Here is a 19,164-nt window from a genome sequence, read left to right on the forward strand (position 1 = left end):
GCCGCGCCCCACCCTGCCGCAAACCGAGGAAGTTTGGGCGTCACCGCTCGCCGTAGGCCCCAGCGAGGAAGAGCGGCGGCCGTCTGCTCCTCGCTGCGGCGCCCGGGGCAGGCGGGGCAATGGCAGCCGCCCCCGGCCCGGCGCGGAGCCGCTTCGCGGTGGTGGGCGGAGGCATCGCGGGAGTCACCTGCGCCGAGAAGGTGCGGGCCGCGGCCCCGCCGCCACAGCGCGCATGCGCGCGACCCCTGCCGGGTGGGGGTGGGGGCGGGGGCCGCTTGTCGGGGGGCGGCGCCATCTTGGCGGCGGGGGGCCGGGGTGGCTGGAGGGGGGTGGTGGCGTTCGGCCGGGGGGGGCCGTGTCGTGTTTATACAGGGACTCGCTAAGCGTTCTGTGCCTGCCCCAGCGTTTTAGAGAAGTTTGTTCATTTTAAAAGAAGCAGTATTCTATAAACGAGTAGTGAGCAGTTGGAATCGCAGAGTCGTTAAGGTTGGAAAAGACCTCCGAGATCTTCTGGTCCTGCCACCAGTGTCACCCACTAAGCCCCGCCCCTCAGCACCAGGCCCAGCCTCTCCTTGCGCACCCCCAGGGACGGTGACTCCACCACCTCCCTGGGCAACTTGTCCCAGTGCCTGACTGCTCTTTTTGGGAAGAAATGTCTCCTCATTTCCAACCTAAACCTCGCCTGGTGCAACTTGAGGCAATTCCCTCTAGTCCTGTCACTAGTAACCTGTGAGTAGAGGCCGACCCCCAGCTCTCACAGCCTCCTCTCAGTTAGTTACAGAGAGCAATAAGGGCTCCCCTGAGCCTTCTCAAAGCAGAGTGGTACTATAGCATACTCAGCTGTCTGCCAGTATTTGCCAAGAGGATAAAACTGCATTGCATATATTCTGATAACAGTTTATGAAGGCTTCATAAAGAAGGAGTTAAACCTTTGTATCATGAGAAAGTTGGCATTCTGTGTGCCAGTCAAGAGGTCAGCGGCTCAAAAGTTATCTGTGTTCGTAGCCATCGAGGATTGTACCATGACTAGGAGGAAGTTTGCTGTGCTGTGCTCCTCCTCATGAAAGCGGTGCATCAGGTTTTGTGGAATCCATGCTTAAGGCTGCACACCCATGGAGATTGGCTAATCCCTTCAGCTTTACCTGAGCTCAAAAACTCCAAAAATCACTTTTGTTTACATCTAGGTTTCAAGGGTTTTGGTGATTCCGAAACAGCAGTAACTGGAGGGAATTTTGAACCCATAACATGGAATAAAATGATGTAGATACTAGTTCAGTGAAAATTACTCTATTTGTCAGACCATAAAGCAGTATAAAGACTGTTTCAGACTGTTTTCTGGTGATGGAGTGAGATTATTTCAGACAATTTCAGGCATTTTATGTAAACCAAATGTAGAATAAATTACAAGGGAAAAATGATTGTTTTCCACCTGTATGGAATTGGTTTTGGTTTCTACCACCTACTAGTTGTTTTTCCTTTGATTTTGTTCACAGTTGATGCAATATGTGAGCTCTAATACTACAGGCACTTAAATACTACATTAATATGAGTAATTGCTAAAAATTGTTTAAACTGTTCACAGAATTAAAGGTATTGTGTATCCTTAAGTGCTAGCAAGAATAAGATTTGGGTCAATATTTAATAGTCCAGGAGACTATGTTTGCCTGGAGGTAATATAGAATCACAGAATAATACAGAAATAAAAGGGGAAGATTGAATACAATCTTTCTCAGTCCTGATTCTGCACAAGTAAGATTCCCTGGAATATAGTAGTGGCAATAAACAACTTCTCCATCATATTAAAGTTTGGGTATGTATTTACATGATGCCTTGTAGTTCAGGCTTCTCACGCTGCTAAATGAGAACAATCATTGTTTCAGGTCTGTCTTAAAAAGTTGACTTGGAATTAGGTACTTTTAAAGTACATTTCAAAACAGCCTGACAGAATGTCTTAAAATCTGTTGATTTGTTGTTGTTGTTTTAGGTTTTGGGACGTGGCACTTAGGGACATGGTTTAGTGGGTGACATTGGTAGTAGGGTGATGATTGGACCGGATGATCTTGGAGGTCTTTTCCAACCTTAATGACTCTATGATTCTACGTCTTACATAATTTCTACTTTCCATGTTTATGTTGTAATAGTTCTTTCTGATTTATGATGATTTGCATGTGTACATATGTATGGATAAACTTAATATTCTATCTGGCAGATTTCTAATTTTAGTATTTTAAAAGATAATGCACCAACCTCAATGACACTGAATGAAAATGTCACACAACTACTCAATTATAGTAAGAGGAGGGTATAAGCATTAGAGTATGTGTAAGTGATGCAGAGGACATAATGTCAGTCTAAAAAACTCTGAAACACATCTGATGATGATTACCTAATCACATGCTGCCTGTGGCATTCTGAAGTTTTTCTGAAGCTTATTTATTAGGTACAGATGGGAGCAGCTGCAGAAGTACATCGTGCTATTCTGTTGCATGAACTTGTCAACCTTTCTTTTTTCTGCCAATACAAAGCATACAGCTACAATAGTTATGAAATACATATTAGGGATTTGTGCTATAAGGTGTGGATTACATAAAGTTTTCACATAGCCTCACTAAATTCATCTGTGTTTTTATGCCCAGAGTATGGCCACGTTAATCTCCCTTAAATCTACTACAATGTTGAAAAACTTTGACCTTCAGATTATTATGTTAGACTCCTTGTATCAGAAGTACAAGGATATATGTGATTCTCTTTATAGCTCAATTACACATGTATGACATGAAACATGCGTCCTGGCAGCTTATATAACCATGCCGTTAACATGTAGAATACAGGTAACAAGGAACTGTGGGTTTTGCTAGTGCCTCAGAGATGAGTGGTTTGTACTTGAAGGATGTTTTTTATATGCTGTGGAGCAATGCAGCATTTAAGATGGAGATTCTGCACTTTGGCTTGGGGCCTGTAAGAGTTGTGTGTTGCCTATAACACTCTGAAGGTGATGATCCTCTTAGCAGTTCAGTAAATTGCATTTAAAATAACCAATAGGAATCAATATTTTCTCTGTGAAAATTAAATCTGTGAACACTTAGTCACTAGTACTTAATAAAAAAAGTACTTCCAGCAGTTGGGAGTCTCCACAAATCATGTGATCATAGTCGTCCTACAGTTGGTCTTTAGAAAATTGTGAGAATAGTCTTTTGAATAGTCATTTTTACAGTGACTGCAGTTCTTGAAGATGTATTTGTATGTGAATGAATTAAAATCTTGGGTCTCCAAATTCCATTAGTTTCAGTCATTCTGTCTCATTCTTCCCTAATCTTGAAACAGCAATTATGGTTAGATGAGACTAATGTAAGGTAGCAATGCATATTACTGTTCTCCAATAATTTTACTGTCTTTAAGTCAAATTCTATGGATAATTATTTGCTCATCATGATTTCTATTTCTTTATAAGCTGGCTGTGGAATTCCCATCGGAAGACATTTTTTTAGTGACAGCTTCTCCAGTTATAAAAGCTGTAACAAATTTCAAACAGGTAAGAGAGCTTTAATTTTTGTTATGGTAATAGCTCTTCAGAAGCTTGTACATGTACAGAAAATTTAGAGTTTAATCCTGAAAATGTTTATGATTATAAGCAAATGCTTATGATCATTATTTTATAGTGGTTCGTAATTATATTCACAATATTAGTGAGTAAGAAAAGATTGAACTGGGTACTTACATGATTGAAGTGCTTACTGCTTTTATACTGAAGCTTTATTACACTACTTTGTTAATGGGAATTTTTCTCCCAGAATACCCATGAGAGGAAGGGAGGAAGGTGCTTGCATGGGGGAACACAGAATCATAGAATCCTTGAGGTTGGAAAAGACCTCCAAGATATGTGGTCCAACCATCACTCTACTCTCAGTGTCACCCACTAAACCATGTCCCTAAGCACCAGGTCCAGCCTCTCCTTGAACACCCCCAGGGACGGTGACTCCACCACCTCCCTGGGCAACCCATTCCAATGCCTGACTGCTCTTTCTGAGAAGAAATGTCTCCTCATTTCCAACCTAAACCTCCCCTGGTGCAACTTGAGGCCATTCTCTCTAGTTCTGTCACTAGTTACCTGTGAGAAGAGTCCAACCCCCAGCTCCCCACATCTTCCTTTCAGATCATTGTAGAGAGCAATAAGGTCTCCCCTGAGCCTCCTCTTCTCTAGACTAAACAACCCCAGTTCCCTCAACCGCTCCTCATAGGACTTGTGTTCCAGACCATTCACCATGTAATGTGTAACCTCACGTTATTCTATCAAAGTTTAACAAGCAGAACATGTAGGTCTTAGAAATGCATCAGGTAACTTAAAAAGCAATGCTGACAATTCTAATAATACAAACCACTATAGCAGTTACTGCATCCATCAAGTTAAATAGCTTTTGAATGAGAATTCTGTGTATTACTTTGACTCTTTACCAGGGATGTGCATGAAAAGATTCTATACATAAAAAAGTACTTTTAGCAGTGTCACAAGAACATGTTTGTACACAATTATGTTTTGACTTCTTTATTGGAAATGAACATAAAACATCTTGTTGCAAATTTCAGAAGTAAACATGGATATATTATTCATATTTTTAAATCTGTCTCTTATTCCTACAGATCTCCAAAACGCTTGAGGAATTTGATGTAGAAGAGCAACCAAGTTCCTTATTAGAAAGACGATATACCAATATTAAAGTTATACAGTCTGGAGTAAAACAGTTGAAGAGTGATGAGCATGTAAGCTACTGTTTTCTCTCTTTTACCTATGTGTGTTCTTTCAAGTTATTAAAAAAATTACATCTAAGAAACACTTGAATATTTTTGGCATGAAATTCTGTTCAAGACCATTCTGGTTATTAAAACATAAGTTACTAAAATTGGAGAGAATACCTGCTGACTTTAATTTTACATATCACTTACGCTGTTGTTTGAGTAGAAATATCTACAGAGGATGTAATTATAGATCAAAAATTGCTTGTTAATTAAGAAACCACATCTTCTAGCTTTAATTCTTTGACACTTTAGATCTATGGCGTAGCATACTTGATTGGAATAGGAGGGAAAACTGACAATGAAACCAATATTGTATACCAGTATAGGTGTCAGAAAATTTCTGTCACCCCTAACTGGAGGTCTCTGTGGTTCCTAAATTACTGCTTGTTGCTACAGAGACCAAATGATAACAACTTAATGATGCACAGAAAATGAATTCTCAGAAGAACCAATATTTCCAACATTTCTTCTTTTTAACAAGAAAAATGTTGCAAGTATGAGCAATGTGCAGGTCCTATTTAGAGTCCAAGTCAGCTTGACATATTTTTTTTCATTTCAGTGTTTATTAGAAATTCACATTCAGATTCTGAACTGTTCCTTCTCCTGTTAAGTTGCAGAACTATGATTTCAGTCAGATTATAATGCTATTAATGTTCTGAATCCAATTATATTATTGTAGCCTCATTATTATATTGTTTTATTTTAGTTTGTATGGACTCCAATATATCACGTATGTGGATTTGAAGGATCTTTTGCCTGTTATCCCCAAATCTTTAAAAAGTCCCTTTGTGCAACTGTAACTAACTGTGAACTAGTTAGCTTCTAATACGGGAAAAAAAGAAAAAAATCATGTTAAGCTTTAAATATTTCTTGCTGCAGAATGATGTAACTTGTTTAGTGCCTACCCTTTGTCTTTAGCAAACAACAGAATTTGCAGTATTTCTAAACTGTATTCTATCCAGTACCTAATTAACACAACTCTACAGTTGTTTAAATGTTTTGAATGAGATTTTTAATTGCTGTTATATAGCAGTGCATAGGTCTACATCTATTACTGGGGTGGGGGGGACATAAAATCACAGAAAACTGATTATGTCAGCACAGATAGTGAGTAGAGAGTGCCACCAAGAGGTAATCTTAATATTTCATCTGTCTTTAAGCATACATGTTCCACCTTATTGGTCATAATATACTGTATACTTAGACTTGTAAGTTTGTAGTGAGTGTAATGCAAATAAAGTAACACATAATGAGAGAATGAGATTTTTTAAGAAACTACTTACAGGTTTTAATATCTGCAAAATAGTAAAATATTCAGGAAAAAAAGATAATGTTCTCTTAGATGTCTCCATTAGTTTCTTCTTTCTTCTTAATTTTTAACAGAAATTTTTCACTGAAGATGGGAAAGAGTATATGTATGAAAAACTTTGCCTATGTGCTGGAGCAATACCAAAATTAATTTTTGAAGGAAATCCATATGTATTAGGAATCCGGGATACTGACAGTGCACAGGTAAATGCTCTTTGGACTTACACCTACAGAATATATTTGTGCTTCTGATGCAAAACACTAAAAATGGATGCAGAATGAAATGTAGAAACATAAGGTGCTGGTTTTTATTATATATCCTTAACTAAGAACATTTTCAGTAACAGAGAAATAGCTTTAAAATAGCATTAAATAATTAGTCACTAAATTTATTACATTTATAGATGGCTCATAGTGTTTGTAACACGAAAATCTGGAACAAGTGGTGTTTGTTCCTTTGCCTTCCAGGCAGAAGCTGATTTGAAAATATAAACAGGAGGTAGGCACCAGTAGAAACTTAACTTGAAAAGGTGCATCTAGTGAACAATATGAAGGGCTGCTTTTCACAGTGAAAAGCTACTGAAGGACTGATTTCTTCAGGTTCTAGTGTAGCCTCTCCTTACTGTACAGAATGGAGCTACAATTGTAGACAAAGATGTGGAAGTTTTTACATGACTTAATAGGCTAATACTTCAGTGTGGAAATAGAAAGTGAAGTTTGACTGCTATCGATCTTCAGATTGAGAGGAGGAACAAGGAAAGTAAACACTGCTTCTCCATAACGTGAGCACTGTAGTTCATCAAATGACAAAAAAAAGGAGATACCTTTTCAAGCAAATTGAGGTGAAACCATGAAATTACCGTTGTGGTTTGTTTCACGTATTAACACTTTACCTGAGGTTTGGTTTGGTTTTAAAAAGGATAATAAAAAAAAAAAGAAGTTGTATTGGGTTGTGTTTCTTTTATTTCTCTGGACACTAAAATGTGATTTGGAGACTTGTTTCTTTTTAAAAGTTTTTTGGGGAAATAAAGCTGGTTCTCAGATCTGCTACAAATTATTGTTTAAATTCCTGAATTATGATCAGGGATTTTTAAATTGCTAAATGTCTCTATCTTTGTTCTCTTAGTGTTGTACAAATTATTGGGGAAGTTTTACAAATTATGATAAAATTGGATTAATAGATAGGTATAATAATGCTAGTGGTCTCTATAATAGAGAAATATTTTCTGGATTCTATTACTGGCTCTGTTGATTTTGTTTAAATGTAATTACTTCTGGCTCAGTTTGAGACTTAAAAGGCTGTGGAAATAACTTTAGCCTTTAATGTGATAAAACTTCACAGGCTTGTGAAGTTTCTGCAACATAGTCTTAGTATAAGTGAATGTATATGAGTAGCCTGAGAAAAATCAAAATAAAAAGACCGAGGGCAAGAAAATACTAGAAAGGATGTATTTCATTAGTTGGGGTTTAATTTTTTTCTTTTCTAACGCAGGCTTTTCAGAAGCATTTGGCCCAAGCTCAGAGAATAGTGGTGGTAGGAAATGGTGGAATTGCACTTGAATTAGTGTAAGTAAACTACTAAGTTGAAAACATACATATGCAAATAAAATCTTTACCAGTTTGATGTTAAATCTTGTCTGTGTGAGTTTGGGAGAAGGTTGATGTACAATAAAGTTATAGTTCTTAAGGCACTTAGTAATAAAATTTGATTAAGAACCATTTTTCACCATATGGTGGAGCTTACTGTCACATAAAATTCATAAAGTTTCAAAAGAAGCTTTAACACTCAAGATTTCAAGAATATACGGTGTTTTTCTAACTTGGCACCAACAGAAATTTGTTTAGGATAGAAAGAGCAATATTTAAATTATAAAACTTGCCTGATTTGTGGAGACAGAAGAGGTAACAGGAATAGAGAGGCAGCTTATCTTGCATCCAGCCAAATTTAATTTGGTAGAGTTCTGAAGTGTCTGATGTGACCTTTGTCACAGGTAGGATATCAAGCCATAGGGTCCGACAGTCTGATAGATTGCAGAAACATCTGTATTATACAATTATGTATTCTTGTTTTGCATTGCGGGGAATCGGTGCTTAACTTGGACAGCTACTAAATTGATGATGACTTGATGATCTTGGAAGTCTTTTCCAACGTAGATGATTCTATGATTCTGTAAATCATTATCTGCAGTCTAGTTCATGTTTCAGATAATACATCTTTGCAGTTTTTCTGATGGATACGAACAAGATCTAAATGCCTGTCACCAGCAGTGGGCAGTCTGGACAAAAAGACGCATTTGTTTTTTCACTGCAGGGAACAGGAAATACTAAGTATTATTATTACAATCTTAGTCTGCCTTTCCTTTCTGCCCTGTGTTCAGTTGAGATGTGCTGTTGAGAAAGTATAAGCTGCTAATTTGAAGATTTTTTTTTATGGTTTCTTTACGTGAATAATCAGAACCTGTAGTAGATTTTATAGGTTTGAAAGTCTTGGATCCCTTATTTGTAGCTTCTGAAATTAACCTTGCACAATTCTAGTGGTCTTGCTAAGACTCATAAATCCTTTTCTGGGTAGTCTGTCATTTTATCCATTGTTTAAATGTATGCAGGTATGAAATTGAAGGCTGTGAAGTAATCTGGGCTATCAAAGACAAAGCCATTGGGAACACCTTTTTTGATGCAGGAGCAGCTGAATTTCTTATTCCAAAGCTAACTGCTGAAAAACGGGAGACTCCAATTGAATGTAAAAGAACCAAGTATACAATGGAAGGTATGTTGTTTTAGTCTCCTAGCATTGCAGCAGCTGCATTAAAAATATTAATTATTAAATATATTCATACATATTATATATATTAAATATTTATATTATATATTTATATATTATTATATATTATAAATATTTACATGTATATAATATATACATATAATAATATGTATATTAATATTAAATATAGCCCTGAAATGAGTTAATTTAGCAGACCATAAATAGCTTACTATTGTTACCAGTGGAACTTCCTTCTTAAAAAAAAAAAAGGCAATGCAAAAACTCACTCAATTAATGTAGACATATGACAGCATGTTAACAGTGCATTTTGCAGTATTAGTTATCTTTATGTCTATGCCAAGTTTAAATTTGATTTTCAGTATTCAGTCTGCTGAAGTACCTTCTCTATTATTTGACATATTTTAATGTTTTTCTGAATTATGTCAGCATTATGAAGGAAGGTGCTGTCCCACACTAAGCTATCGGAGGATCAGATGAAACCTCACAGAACTTTTACAAATGCAATGAAGCTGCATTCTTTGTAGCAGCAGTTAACTAGAACTGCATGAACAAATATTACACAAACATATATATGACCTATATATGACCTATAATAAAAAGAAGAGCATGTTTCTAGACTTCAGGTTGGAAGAGTAAGTTTTAAAAGAGTCAGCCTGAAAGTCATAAAGTGACACCCAGTATTCTTCACTTGTATCATCATGTTAGAATTTGCAGCCTCATGCAGTGGAAGCCACTTAGTGCACATTTGCTAGCAGATGGACATCAGTTTCACTATTAGCACTGACAATAAGCAACTGAGTTCACAGCTGGACTCCAGAACTCCAGTGCCTCAGAAGCTGTTGGGGATCCTGTAGCTCTTACGGGTCCATGCATGTACCTAACGGTGCATGGTTGGTTCAGAGGTGAGTAAGTAGTGAAAGGCATAAAACCAAAAAGTGCCAAAAATACTGGTTTGGAGTCTGATTTGTCTGCCAATTAACCATGTTTGGGACTTCACCTTACCTTGTTTGTTAGATGTTTTTGTCTTCCCTTTTGGCAATCAGATTGTATTTCTCTTAATTGTGAATCCTTGTTCTGAATTCTGTGGGCAATGAAGTGGATATGCTAAATCTGATATTCTTTGTCTTCAGGAAGTGAGAAAAAAGAAAAACCTGTAGCAGCATCTGACAAAGTGGGCAGTGCCTTAGGCCCCGACTGGCATGAGGGCTTAAATCTTAAAGGGACTAAAGAGGTATGGTCATAACCTTGCTTACATTTGTTTAACTGTTGCTTTAAATTGATAAGGATTACAGAATTTATGATTATGAAGTATAACATTTAGGGTTATTAGAACAAGAAAAATAAGTTGAGTTTGAACCGATTCTCTCATCAGAATCACATCAGAAAATATGTTAACACAAATAGAATTGTTCTCTGTTTCAGGAGGGAGGTAATAAATCAGATCTACTGCCATGGTTTCATCAATTTTCTATTCATATTGAAATAAATGTTGGCTTGCACATTTCTTCAGGACTAGTGTCAATCCTAGCTTTAAAAAGAAGCAGTGATACCTCCGCTCCTTTAATTGTATCTGCCTTATGTATAGTTTAATACATGAAAAAATAGGACAGTAGAATTTGTACAGACGTACAGTCTCCTGTTACAGTAGGTAATGAAATGCTAAATCACCAGTGCATACAAGCATCGTCTTCAGATAGTGAGCAGTTATAGATTCTACAGAGATGTCCTTACAGTACTAACTAAAGGATGTTCAGGATATTCACAGATTAATGGCCGTTAAAGGCTGTGGAAATGTGGAAATGATACCTTCTTTTTCTCTTTTTACAACATTTAAAACCTAAAGTGATTATTGTTATCAGAATTTAATTTGTGATAGAAAATGGAAGGATTTGAAATCCTGAAAGACAGGAAAGACCAATTGACTTTTTTTTTTTTGTCTGTTCTGATAAGTTCTGTATTCCCTGTTTATAAACTCAGGGGAACTGGAATATGCTTTCTGGCATGCTAGAAAAAATCTATACATTGTCATGATATTTAAAGGACCATCATATGCTTTTTCAGCACCTATTTAAATTACTGATTACTGTGTTTAGATCTATGACAGATCTGAAAGAGTGTGAGAACTTGGCTAATGTGCAATGCTTTAAGATGCGATACATGGTAATTCTTTTTCTCAGGTTAGTAATGCCTCAGTTTATGTGAAGGTGCATTTGCTATTAAAAATATTGTTAATCATTATGTTTACATTTTTGACAAACTTTCTTTAGTTTTCTCATAAAGTGCATATTGAAAAACTATGTGAAGTAAAGAAAATACACTTACAGCAAGAATTTTTACAACTGCAACAGATGTCTTTGGCTTTTCCTAAAGAAGAGAAGAACGTAGAACCAGATGAGGGTAGGTGTGACAAAAAAAAAAGTGTGCCAGTGCTGATTAGAAAAGCATGTTGAAGATGAAGCAATGCTAGAGCATGTTTGATCTTGATTGCTTGTGCTAAAGGAAATGCAGATTTGGAAAAACAGTCCTTTATTTCTGTAAATTAAATGGAGCTTTAGCAATTTATAGCAGTTGAATATTTATGGGCTACAATTAAATTACAAAATGCAATGAATCAGACCCTTCTTCCACAAAATCACCTAGCTACTATGTGCAGAATGTTTGTTCTTGTGGCAGCCCAATAAATGAGGGATTTGATTCGACACAATTCCAGAGAAAGCTAATAGTAGGGAACTAAGCTCCAACTCTCATTTTCTGGTCCTGAATGAAAGTAAGAAGTGCTATAGGTAATCTCTGTGGGTATTATTATTTTCGTAGCTAATAAACTTGAAATCTCTTTTTTTTCTTGTTTATTTCATGTCTTACCATAAGACATAAATAATAAAGTAACTTCTGTTGGTTACATTCTCTACGCAAAATTTTCCACTTTTTCAGTGCTATGGCCTGTATATGTGGAATTAACTAATGGAAAAATTTACGGATGCGATTTCATTGTCAGTGCAACTGGTGTTGTGCCAAATGTCAAACCATTTCTTGATGGCAATAATGTAAGTATGCTGATTTACTTTGAAGTTTAAACTGTGGGATTTTTTAAGGAAGGGGAGTTCTTCCAACTGGTTTACATTTCTTTTGACATGAAACAGTGATTTGAGAGGTTTTGAATGCACAGCATCTCAAAATAAGGTAGGTATGTTGATACTGGAAATATCTTAGGATAAAAACGAATTTCATTAGCATTCTTGGTTTATTATATTGCTACTCATGATATATACACACAGTGTATCGGTAGATACAATATACACTGTTAAGATTAAGCCTATAAAAAGAGAGGAAAACATTTCTGTAATTGGTGGCTAATGCAGCAAAAATGTAGAAGCATTTTTGTGTTACTTGTGCCCCATACACTTGTCTTTAAAATCTTTAAATTTTCTGCTGGGAAGAAGGCATTTCCAGTAGTTTTCATCTAGGAAAGTGACGTTTAAAGGTGCTATTATTTATCAAGGGAAGTCACACGTTAAACCAAAAAATGGCTGGTGATTACAGAGTTTGTAGCTGCCATGTGAATTTTCAGGCTTTGAAATCATTCTGTCTCCATGGTAGGATATTTGGTGTTTTGCAGTTCCTTTCAATTAGGAAGTAAAACACTATCCTCTGAAAAAAGCAGAAGAAAATTATGGAAACATGCACTAATGTTGAACCATTAGATGTTTCAAGGAGGAGCGGCTGAGGGAGCTGGGCTTGTTCAGCCTGGAGAAAAGGAGGCTCAGGGGTGACCTTATCGCTCTCTACAGGTACCGTAAAGGAGGCTGTAGCGAGGTGGGGGTTGGTCTGTTCTCCCATGTGCCTGGTGACAGGATGAGGGGGAATGGGCTTAAGTTGCGCCAGGGGAGTTTTAGGTTGGATGTTAGGAAGAACTTCTTTACCGAAAGGGTTGTTAGACATTGGAACAGGCTGCCCAGGGAAGTGGTGGAGTCACCATCTCTGGAGGTCTTTAAAAGACGTTTAGATGTAGAGTTTAGTGATATGGTTTAGTGGAGGACTTGCTAGTGTTAGGTCAGAGGTTGGACTCGATGATCTTGAGGTCTCTTCCAACCTAGAAATTCTGTGATTCTGTGAATTAGATGTTTGCAATAGTATTTCTGGCCTATATATAAAAAAATAAAAAATGAACTTTAAGACTAGATGTCCCTGCAACATATTTGAATTTTGGCATGCTCTGTTACATCCATGCCAGGTATCAGTAATAATAATGTTGGAAACCTGTGCTGTGTTCTAAAAATAATACTTAAGGTTTTGTGTCTTACCATGGAGCTCTTGCCACTCTGTTAAATAATTTTATTCAGTATGCGATGCTACTATAAGGTATTTTTAATAGATGGAGCTTTGAATTATTTTAAAGGGTATGTGAAGGTCACTTGTGAAATGCAACACTGACTTGTTCTTAAACATGGTGAGAAAAAAATGTGTGGATTGGGAGGAAATTCTACTTTTGTAGGCTAATTTTGGTTTGGATTATTTGAAGATTTGACCAGACTAGAGATAAATTCTGCAGGGGATTGGGTTGCGTTATTAATATGGAGAATATTTTTTATAGGGATAGCTGCAAAAAAATACTTTGTTATGGCATTCTTCAGGGAAATCAGTTTCATTCCCTTAAAAATGAAGAAGCCTGAAGACTGATGTTTGAATGTGTTTCTCTTAGGGTTATCAGTCTTTTCTAATTGAATCAGATTAGATGGGAGAATGAACAGCCATAGATCGTTTACACCAAATTCCTCTTTCTCTGTTGTTAAATGAAAAGTAGAAGAGCATTTTGCTGTGTTCCCGTAGTATTAATTCATACTTTATATCTTCAAATGTTTCAATTAAACAGTAGCGGATTTACTGAAATTTTGTAGGGAAGTCTGCCATTAAAATGCAAATGAGTCAACCACTTAACGTTAAAATTAAAGTTAAATCACTCAAAATTACTATTTTACTTCAATACTTAGTTTGCTATAGGTGAAGATGGAGGTCTTAAAGTAGATAAACACATGCAAACGTCCCTGCCAGATATCTATGCAGCTGGGGATATCTGCACAGCATCGTGGGAACCTAGTCCAGTGTGGCATCAGGTAAATCAAATTATACAATTGTGTGCTCAGCAGCAATGCGATCTACAAAGTAAATTACTCACAGTTACACAGATGGGAGAAAATGTTTAATTGAACTGGAAACCAGTAAATAGACAATCCTGGGTGTGTTGATGGTAGATAAAATTATCTCTGTGGCTGAAAACCAAGTTGTTCAGCCTTTCTGACCGTAACAAAAATATGTAGTGGGCACTGAAGAGAACAGTGAGCTTCATTCATTGCACAGTGACACATATCTGTGTATTTATTTATTATTTTTTTTAGATGAGACTGTGGACTCAAGCTAGGCAGATGGGATGGTATGCAGCAAAATGCATGGCAGCAGATGCTTTAGGGGAATCTATTGATCTGGATTTCAGCTTCGAACTGTTTGCTCATGTAACAAAATTTTTCAATTACAAGGTAAAGTAAATACACTCTATCAGTTTTAAACCACTGAGTAACACAGGTATTGCTTGTTTATATTCACGTGTTAACACTGAGCAGATGCTTTAGAGGGGGAAATGGTTTTAAACTAGAAGAAGGGAGATTTAGATTAGATGTTAGGAGGAAATGCTTCACTCAGAGGGTGGTAAGGCACTGAAATAGGTTGTCCAGAAAAGTTGCAGATGCCTCATCCCTGCAGGGGTTAAAAGCCAGGCTGGATGGGGCTTTGGGCAACCTGATCTAGTGGGAGGTGTCCCTGCCCATGGCAGGGGGGTTGGAACTGGATGGTCTTTGAAATCCTTTCCAACCCAAGCCATTCCTTGATTCTATGATATCGATGAAACGGCATTCTCTATATAATAATTAATCTTTGATTTTCTCCCTTCACACTGACTTTGAATATTGAAACCAAAGAGGACAAGGTATATACAGACATATTATAAATTTTAATTGGTGAATACCAGCTGATCTACTTCACAACTCTGCATATATTTTTTATTTCATTATCTCTTCATGCATCTTACTTTATTAAGATTCTGCTCATAAAGAAATTCAATACAATTCAGCATGGTAATTGGTTCATTATTGTTTTTAGTGATAACATTTCTAGGTGAAGGATTTTTAATTATACTGTAGCTCTGAAAGCCAGTGAAAGGGGGATTTTTTATTTATATTTTATTCTAGGGGCAATTATTTCCATGTTTATATCATTAGAACTGTTACCAGTGAAAATACTAAAAGCCACTGCAATGTTCTTATGACTGACTTTTCTTTTTCCTTCTGTTAGGTGGTGGTTTTGGGAAAATACAATGCTCAAGGCTTGGGTTTAGACCATGAACTAATGCTGAGATGTACTAAGGGACAAGAGTATGTTAAAGTGGTGATGCAGAATGGACGAATGATGGGCGCTGTGCTGATTGGTGAAACAGACTTGGAAGAAACATTTGAAAACTTGATTTTAAATCAAATGGATCTTTCAGCCTATGGTGAAGATCTCCTGAATCCAGATATTGATATAGAAGATTATTTTGATTGAATGAAAACCCATTTCCATTTTGTATAACATTTTGACACTGATTAATGGCTGATAAAACTGTTTCCTTGGGATTACCAGAGATCAGGGATAAGTGCAATTCCTTGTTAGGATTTTGTGTTAGTACTACCCTAATTTGCTTTTCAGTAAATTGGCAATCTGTGTACAAGCACAGGAACAAAGGCACGTGAATTAGTATTGGCAGTGAATTTTGATATATGTTAGACGAGAACATCAGAACAACACTCCTAAAAAGCAAGCTTTGCTATGCTGTTAAGATAGCACTGCATTTACCTGAATGCAGGGTAGCCTTCACCGTTGAAAAGAACTTAAACAAAACTCTATGTGATACATGTTAAATCCAGTGCATTCTTGCTTGGGGAAGAATTACCTACATGTATAATGTGCTACCATCCATTCCACTAGCATCCTTCCACTGCTCAAACCTTTGAGTACTTGCTGAAGGTTTCAAGTCTCTTCTTACAGCTGATTACACTGTCTCTTGCAAGCTGGCAAATCTTTACGGCACAGGGCACTCAGAGGTCTTGCCACCTGGAATGTGGTTTACAAATATACAGCAAGCTGTATAATTTTTTTTCCTTTTTTCCATAACTTAATTTCTAAAAGACAAGTATTTTCTACTCAGATAAATGCAGAACACAATCTTTGAACTATGAAAGCTAGGATGAAGTGTCCTTGAGATGTTAATTGAGAGCAGTATTTATTTTTTTTTAAACTGTTTGTCACTTCAGCTCTCTAGGTATTGGTCATAAAGCTGCACCAGTGCATCTTGTGTGATTTTCAACTGGACCACTGCAGGGGTTCACTCCAAGGAAAGGTTAACGCTGTACCACTGGTGGCTGTCACCTGCCTTCAGTGACTGAACTTCCTCCACATTGTCAGAATCCTGTGGAGCAGGCTGCTGTATCCAGCTTATTTGGCAGACTTCTAAATGCTGGAAAGCCTAGCTACAGGAGCATGACCCTAAGTGCAAAGTTGATAGGGATGATAGATTTAGGTTTAAACTGGGAACAATTCATTGTATGAAGTTGGTGGTACATGTTGGGATTTTTCCCAGAAAAATCACTAAAATTATTTAGAAGAGAATGACTGTTTAATTTAATTAATTAATTCCCTTTTTGGCAAAGGATTTAATTAAATGATAGGTGAAACTCTAAGCTTCAGTCAAAAGATTATACCAGAAAAATAAAGATGAAGAGTTTATTTTAATTATCTGAGATTTTTTTTTTGTTTTAAAATATTTAAGTTGATACACATCTGTATGCCTGAATGTATCCAAAATGAAACCAACTAGACAATCAGAACCTAAGTTTATAATGAGTTTGACTTTAGCTTATTGATCACTGGCTGCTAAAATCTTAAAAAAATAAATAAAAATCTAGCAAATAGATTATTCAGCCTCTTGTGTGCCTAACTAGTTCTTGCAGTCAGTGGTAAAGACCCAACAGCTGCTCCTATGGTTACCTTTTTCTGAAAATACCAATGTACACATGCATTTAAGGAAGTCAACTACTACTTAGCTGTACGTGTAGTAGAAATATATTCTTCTGCTGTCTGCAGCCCCTCTGAAATGGGATGCAAAAGTGCAGCAAGTGAAGATTTCCCCAAGTCCATAGAGATTGTCGAGGAGAGACAGGGACTCACTGCCACCGCTGAGTCAGCAGGGGGGTACAGGTAGCTGAATTCCTCCATTACAGGTAATGTTAGGCTTGAAAAGAAAAAGGCTTCCTGGCACACAATTACATAACACAAAGTAGGAATAAACCAAGAAGATACTGATACATTTTAAATAATTCAGAAGATAATAATTGTATAAACGTACATTGTTCTAAAAAAAAAGCACTTACTGAGCCCTCCATTGCAAAAGAAGTGAAGCTCTTAACATACACTGACACTTGGATGTACTAAAAAGTATCTGTACTCTTTAAGCACTACTTCAGGTTGCCTGAATTTGAAACAAGGCTAAGTCAGGGGGTTTGCTTATTGCTTAGAAAAGGGTATCACTTTCTTCCTGTCTACTTAGTGTATCAAAATGAACCTTTAACTATATAAAAAGAAAAGGTTGGTATTTACATTTGACTAATTATTATAAACATTTAGAGAATGTTCTGTGTTCAGCAGCAACCTCGGAATAAGGCTTTGGTGGAGTAGATTTAAATCACTAGCAATCTTTATTTTCAGGTAATTTCATTAAGTAGGTGGCAAAGAAGAGAAGTTGAAAATGTTGCAACTAATACTGAGCAGCCTTTTAAGGAAACAGCTCTAAACTACTTCCAGTTCAGCTAGAATTGATGCATATTCAAATCAGCGACTTTAATGGTGGTAACAACATAAACATACAGCTACCATACTGCATTTAAGACTAGCAGAAAAAGTAGAAGTTACTAATCCAAGCTGCGAGTGCAGTTCAGCCAAAGAAAATCTTGTCAAAGGTTATCTCCTGAAGGGTTTGGTGCCTTTAAATACACGTAAGATAATGGTGCCTACAAGGCTCTAAGCTGAGATCAGTTTCAAAGGAGTTGATGAGGGTAATTTCCAGGTTAATGAATTTACCCAACAACATTTTGTAGTCCTGGTATTAGTGTGTCAATATACCTCATTTTCTAGTTTAGGAGAAAGGGGAAATCCAGAACCCTGGGGCAAAGAAAGGGCTAAATTTTCACTTGAAGAAAGCTGAAGTCACCAGAACTACAAGCTAGTGGGAGCTTAGCATTTACTTCTGATTGTCAGAGTAAATGAATCTGTAAACAAATGTTCTAGCCTTAGGCGTTTGAATGCAACGACAAGAAGAGTGCTAAGATTTACTGAAGTTCTTAAAATTTTGAAACAAAATAGTAAGCACATACAGTATTTACCTTATTAATGGTAGCCAAAGAGTACAAAGAATCAGTACAATAATTTGTATTAAGTATTTAAAAGCACATCAAATTTCAAAAGGACATTACCTGTTGGCTCTTATTTTCAACCTTCAAGTTGTTCAAAGATACTTTTAATACATAACCATGATATGTGTATCTTTGAACTTAAGCACTGCTTAAATGTTAAGCATAAATGGAACAGAAGCCCAGCAGCTCTTACCAGAATTGAAAGTGTAGACGTGGCTGCTCTTCAGGCTTATTGTCTCAACAAGGCTATTCCTACTGCCAAACCTGACAAATGCAAGTGGAAGTAAAAGCAATAATGCTTATAATTCTTGGTAGCTGCAAAAGACTTTACCAGTTACCAAATGCTAGCAACTCTTTTTTTTTTTTTCCAAATTTATCAAGGTAAGAATAACTCAACAATTATTTTTATCTTCTGTCCCTTTGCACCTACTACATCAAGGTCTTCCGACGTTCAACTTTATGCCCAGAGACCATTCAACACGGAATTCAGTTTTTCTGCCTCCCTCCTTGCAAACATCCCTCCTGTCTTCAAAAAGGAGGATCTCTGGAATTCGCCAGTCAGCATTACCTTAGCAAACCATGCTGATCAGCCCAACTGACTGAGCTAACTGCCCATGCAAATATGGGGATAGTAATTTTTGAGGGATACCTTGACTTCAGCAAGTCTCTTGACATGCTCTCTCATAATTTTCTCATTGCTAGAAACAGACTATATAGACTGGGTAAACATATTGCATATTATGAACCCTAAAAGAAATTAATACACACTATTGACTCCAGCAGAGG

The 19,164-nt window shown here is 36.9% G+C and overlaps 2 protein-coding genes across 5 annotated transcripts in view; one reads left to right on the forward strand and one right to left on the reverse strand.

Moving 5' to 3' along the window:
- On the forward strand, positions 1-16,890 carry PYROXD1 (pyridine nucleotide-disulphide oxidoreductase domain 1). Of its 2 annotated transcripts, none has more exons than XM_068654890.1 (12): positions 1-200; positions 3,452-3,532; positions 4,639-4,758; positions 6,178-6,306; positions 7,595-7,668; positions 8,709-8,869; positions 10,015-10,115; positions 11,152-11,281; positions 11,816-11,928; positions 13,873-13,995; positions 14,278-14,415; positions 15,227-16,890. In XM_068654890.1, the coding sequence occupies exons 1-12, from the start codon at positions 120-122 to the stop codon at positions 15,473-15,475; spliced, it is 1,500 nt and encodes a 499-aa protein (XP_068510991.1). In that variant the 5' UTR covers positions 1-119; the 3' UTR covers positions 15,476-16,890. The 2 variants fall into 2 exon arrangements, with proteins under 2 accessions (XP_068510991.1, XP_068511002.1); XM_068654901.1 differs by lacking the exon at positions 1-200 and adding an exon at positions 469-729.
- Positions 16,883-19,164, reverse strand: part of RECQL (RecQ like helicase) — a 20,620-nt gene continuing 18,338 nt past the window's right edge. Inside the window, exons 16-17 of one of the 3 annotated variants that reach the window (XR_011088692.1) lie at positions 18,572-18,642; positions 16,883-17,201 (exon numbers count right to left, since the gene is read on the reverse strand). The gene's annotated coding sequence lies outside the window, so the exon portion shown is untranslated. Of the gene's footprint in view, positions 17,202-17,643; positions 18,643-19,164 lie in introns of those variants that run through there. The other 2 variants (XM_068654849.1, XM_068654843.1) reach the window with 2 other exon arrangements.

The sequence above is a fragment of the Anas acuta genome, chromosome 1 (assembly GCF_963932015.1).
Source record: "Anas acuta chromosome 1, bAnaAcu1.1, whole genome shotgun sequence".
Classification (NCBI taxonomy): domain Eukaryota; kingdom Metazoa; phylum Chordata; class Aves; order Anseriformes; family Anatidae; genus Anas; species Anas acuta.

What these genes read in the sequence shown, in the direction of transcription:
- PYROXD1 (XM_068654890.1), top strand. Translation starts at nt 120, where the DNA reads ATGGCAGCCGCCCCCGGCCCGGCGCGGAGCCGCTTCGCGGTGGTGGGC. An exon ending in AGTTGAAGAGTGATGAGCAT is followed by an intron (nt 4,759 to 6,177) that starts GTAAGCTACTGT and finishes AATTTTTAACAG; the next exon opens with AAATTTTTCACTGAAGATGG. An exon ending in CAAAATTTTTCAATTACAAG is followed by an intron (nt 14,416 to 15,226) that starts GTAAAGTAAATA and finishes TCCTTCTGTTAG; the next exon opens with GTGGTGGTTTTGGGAAAATA.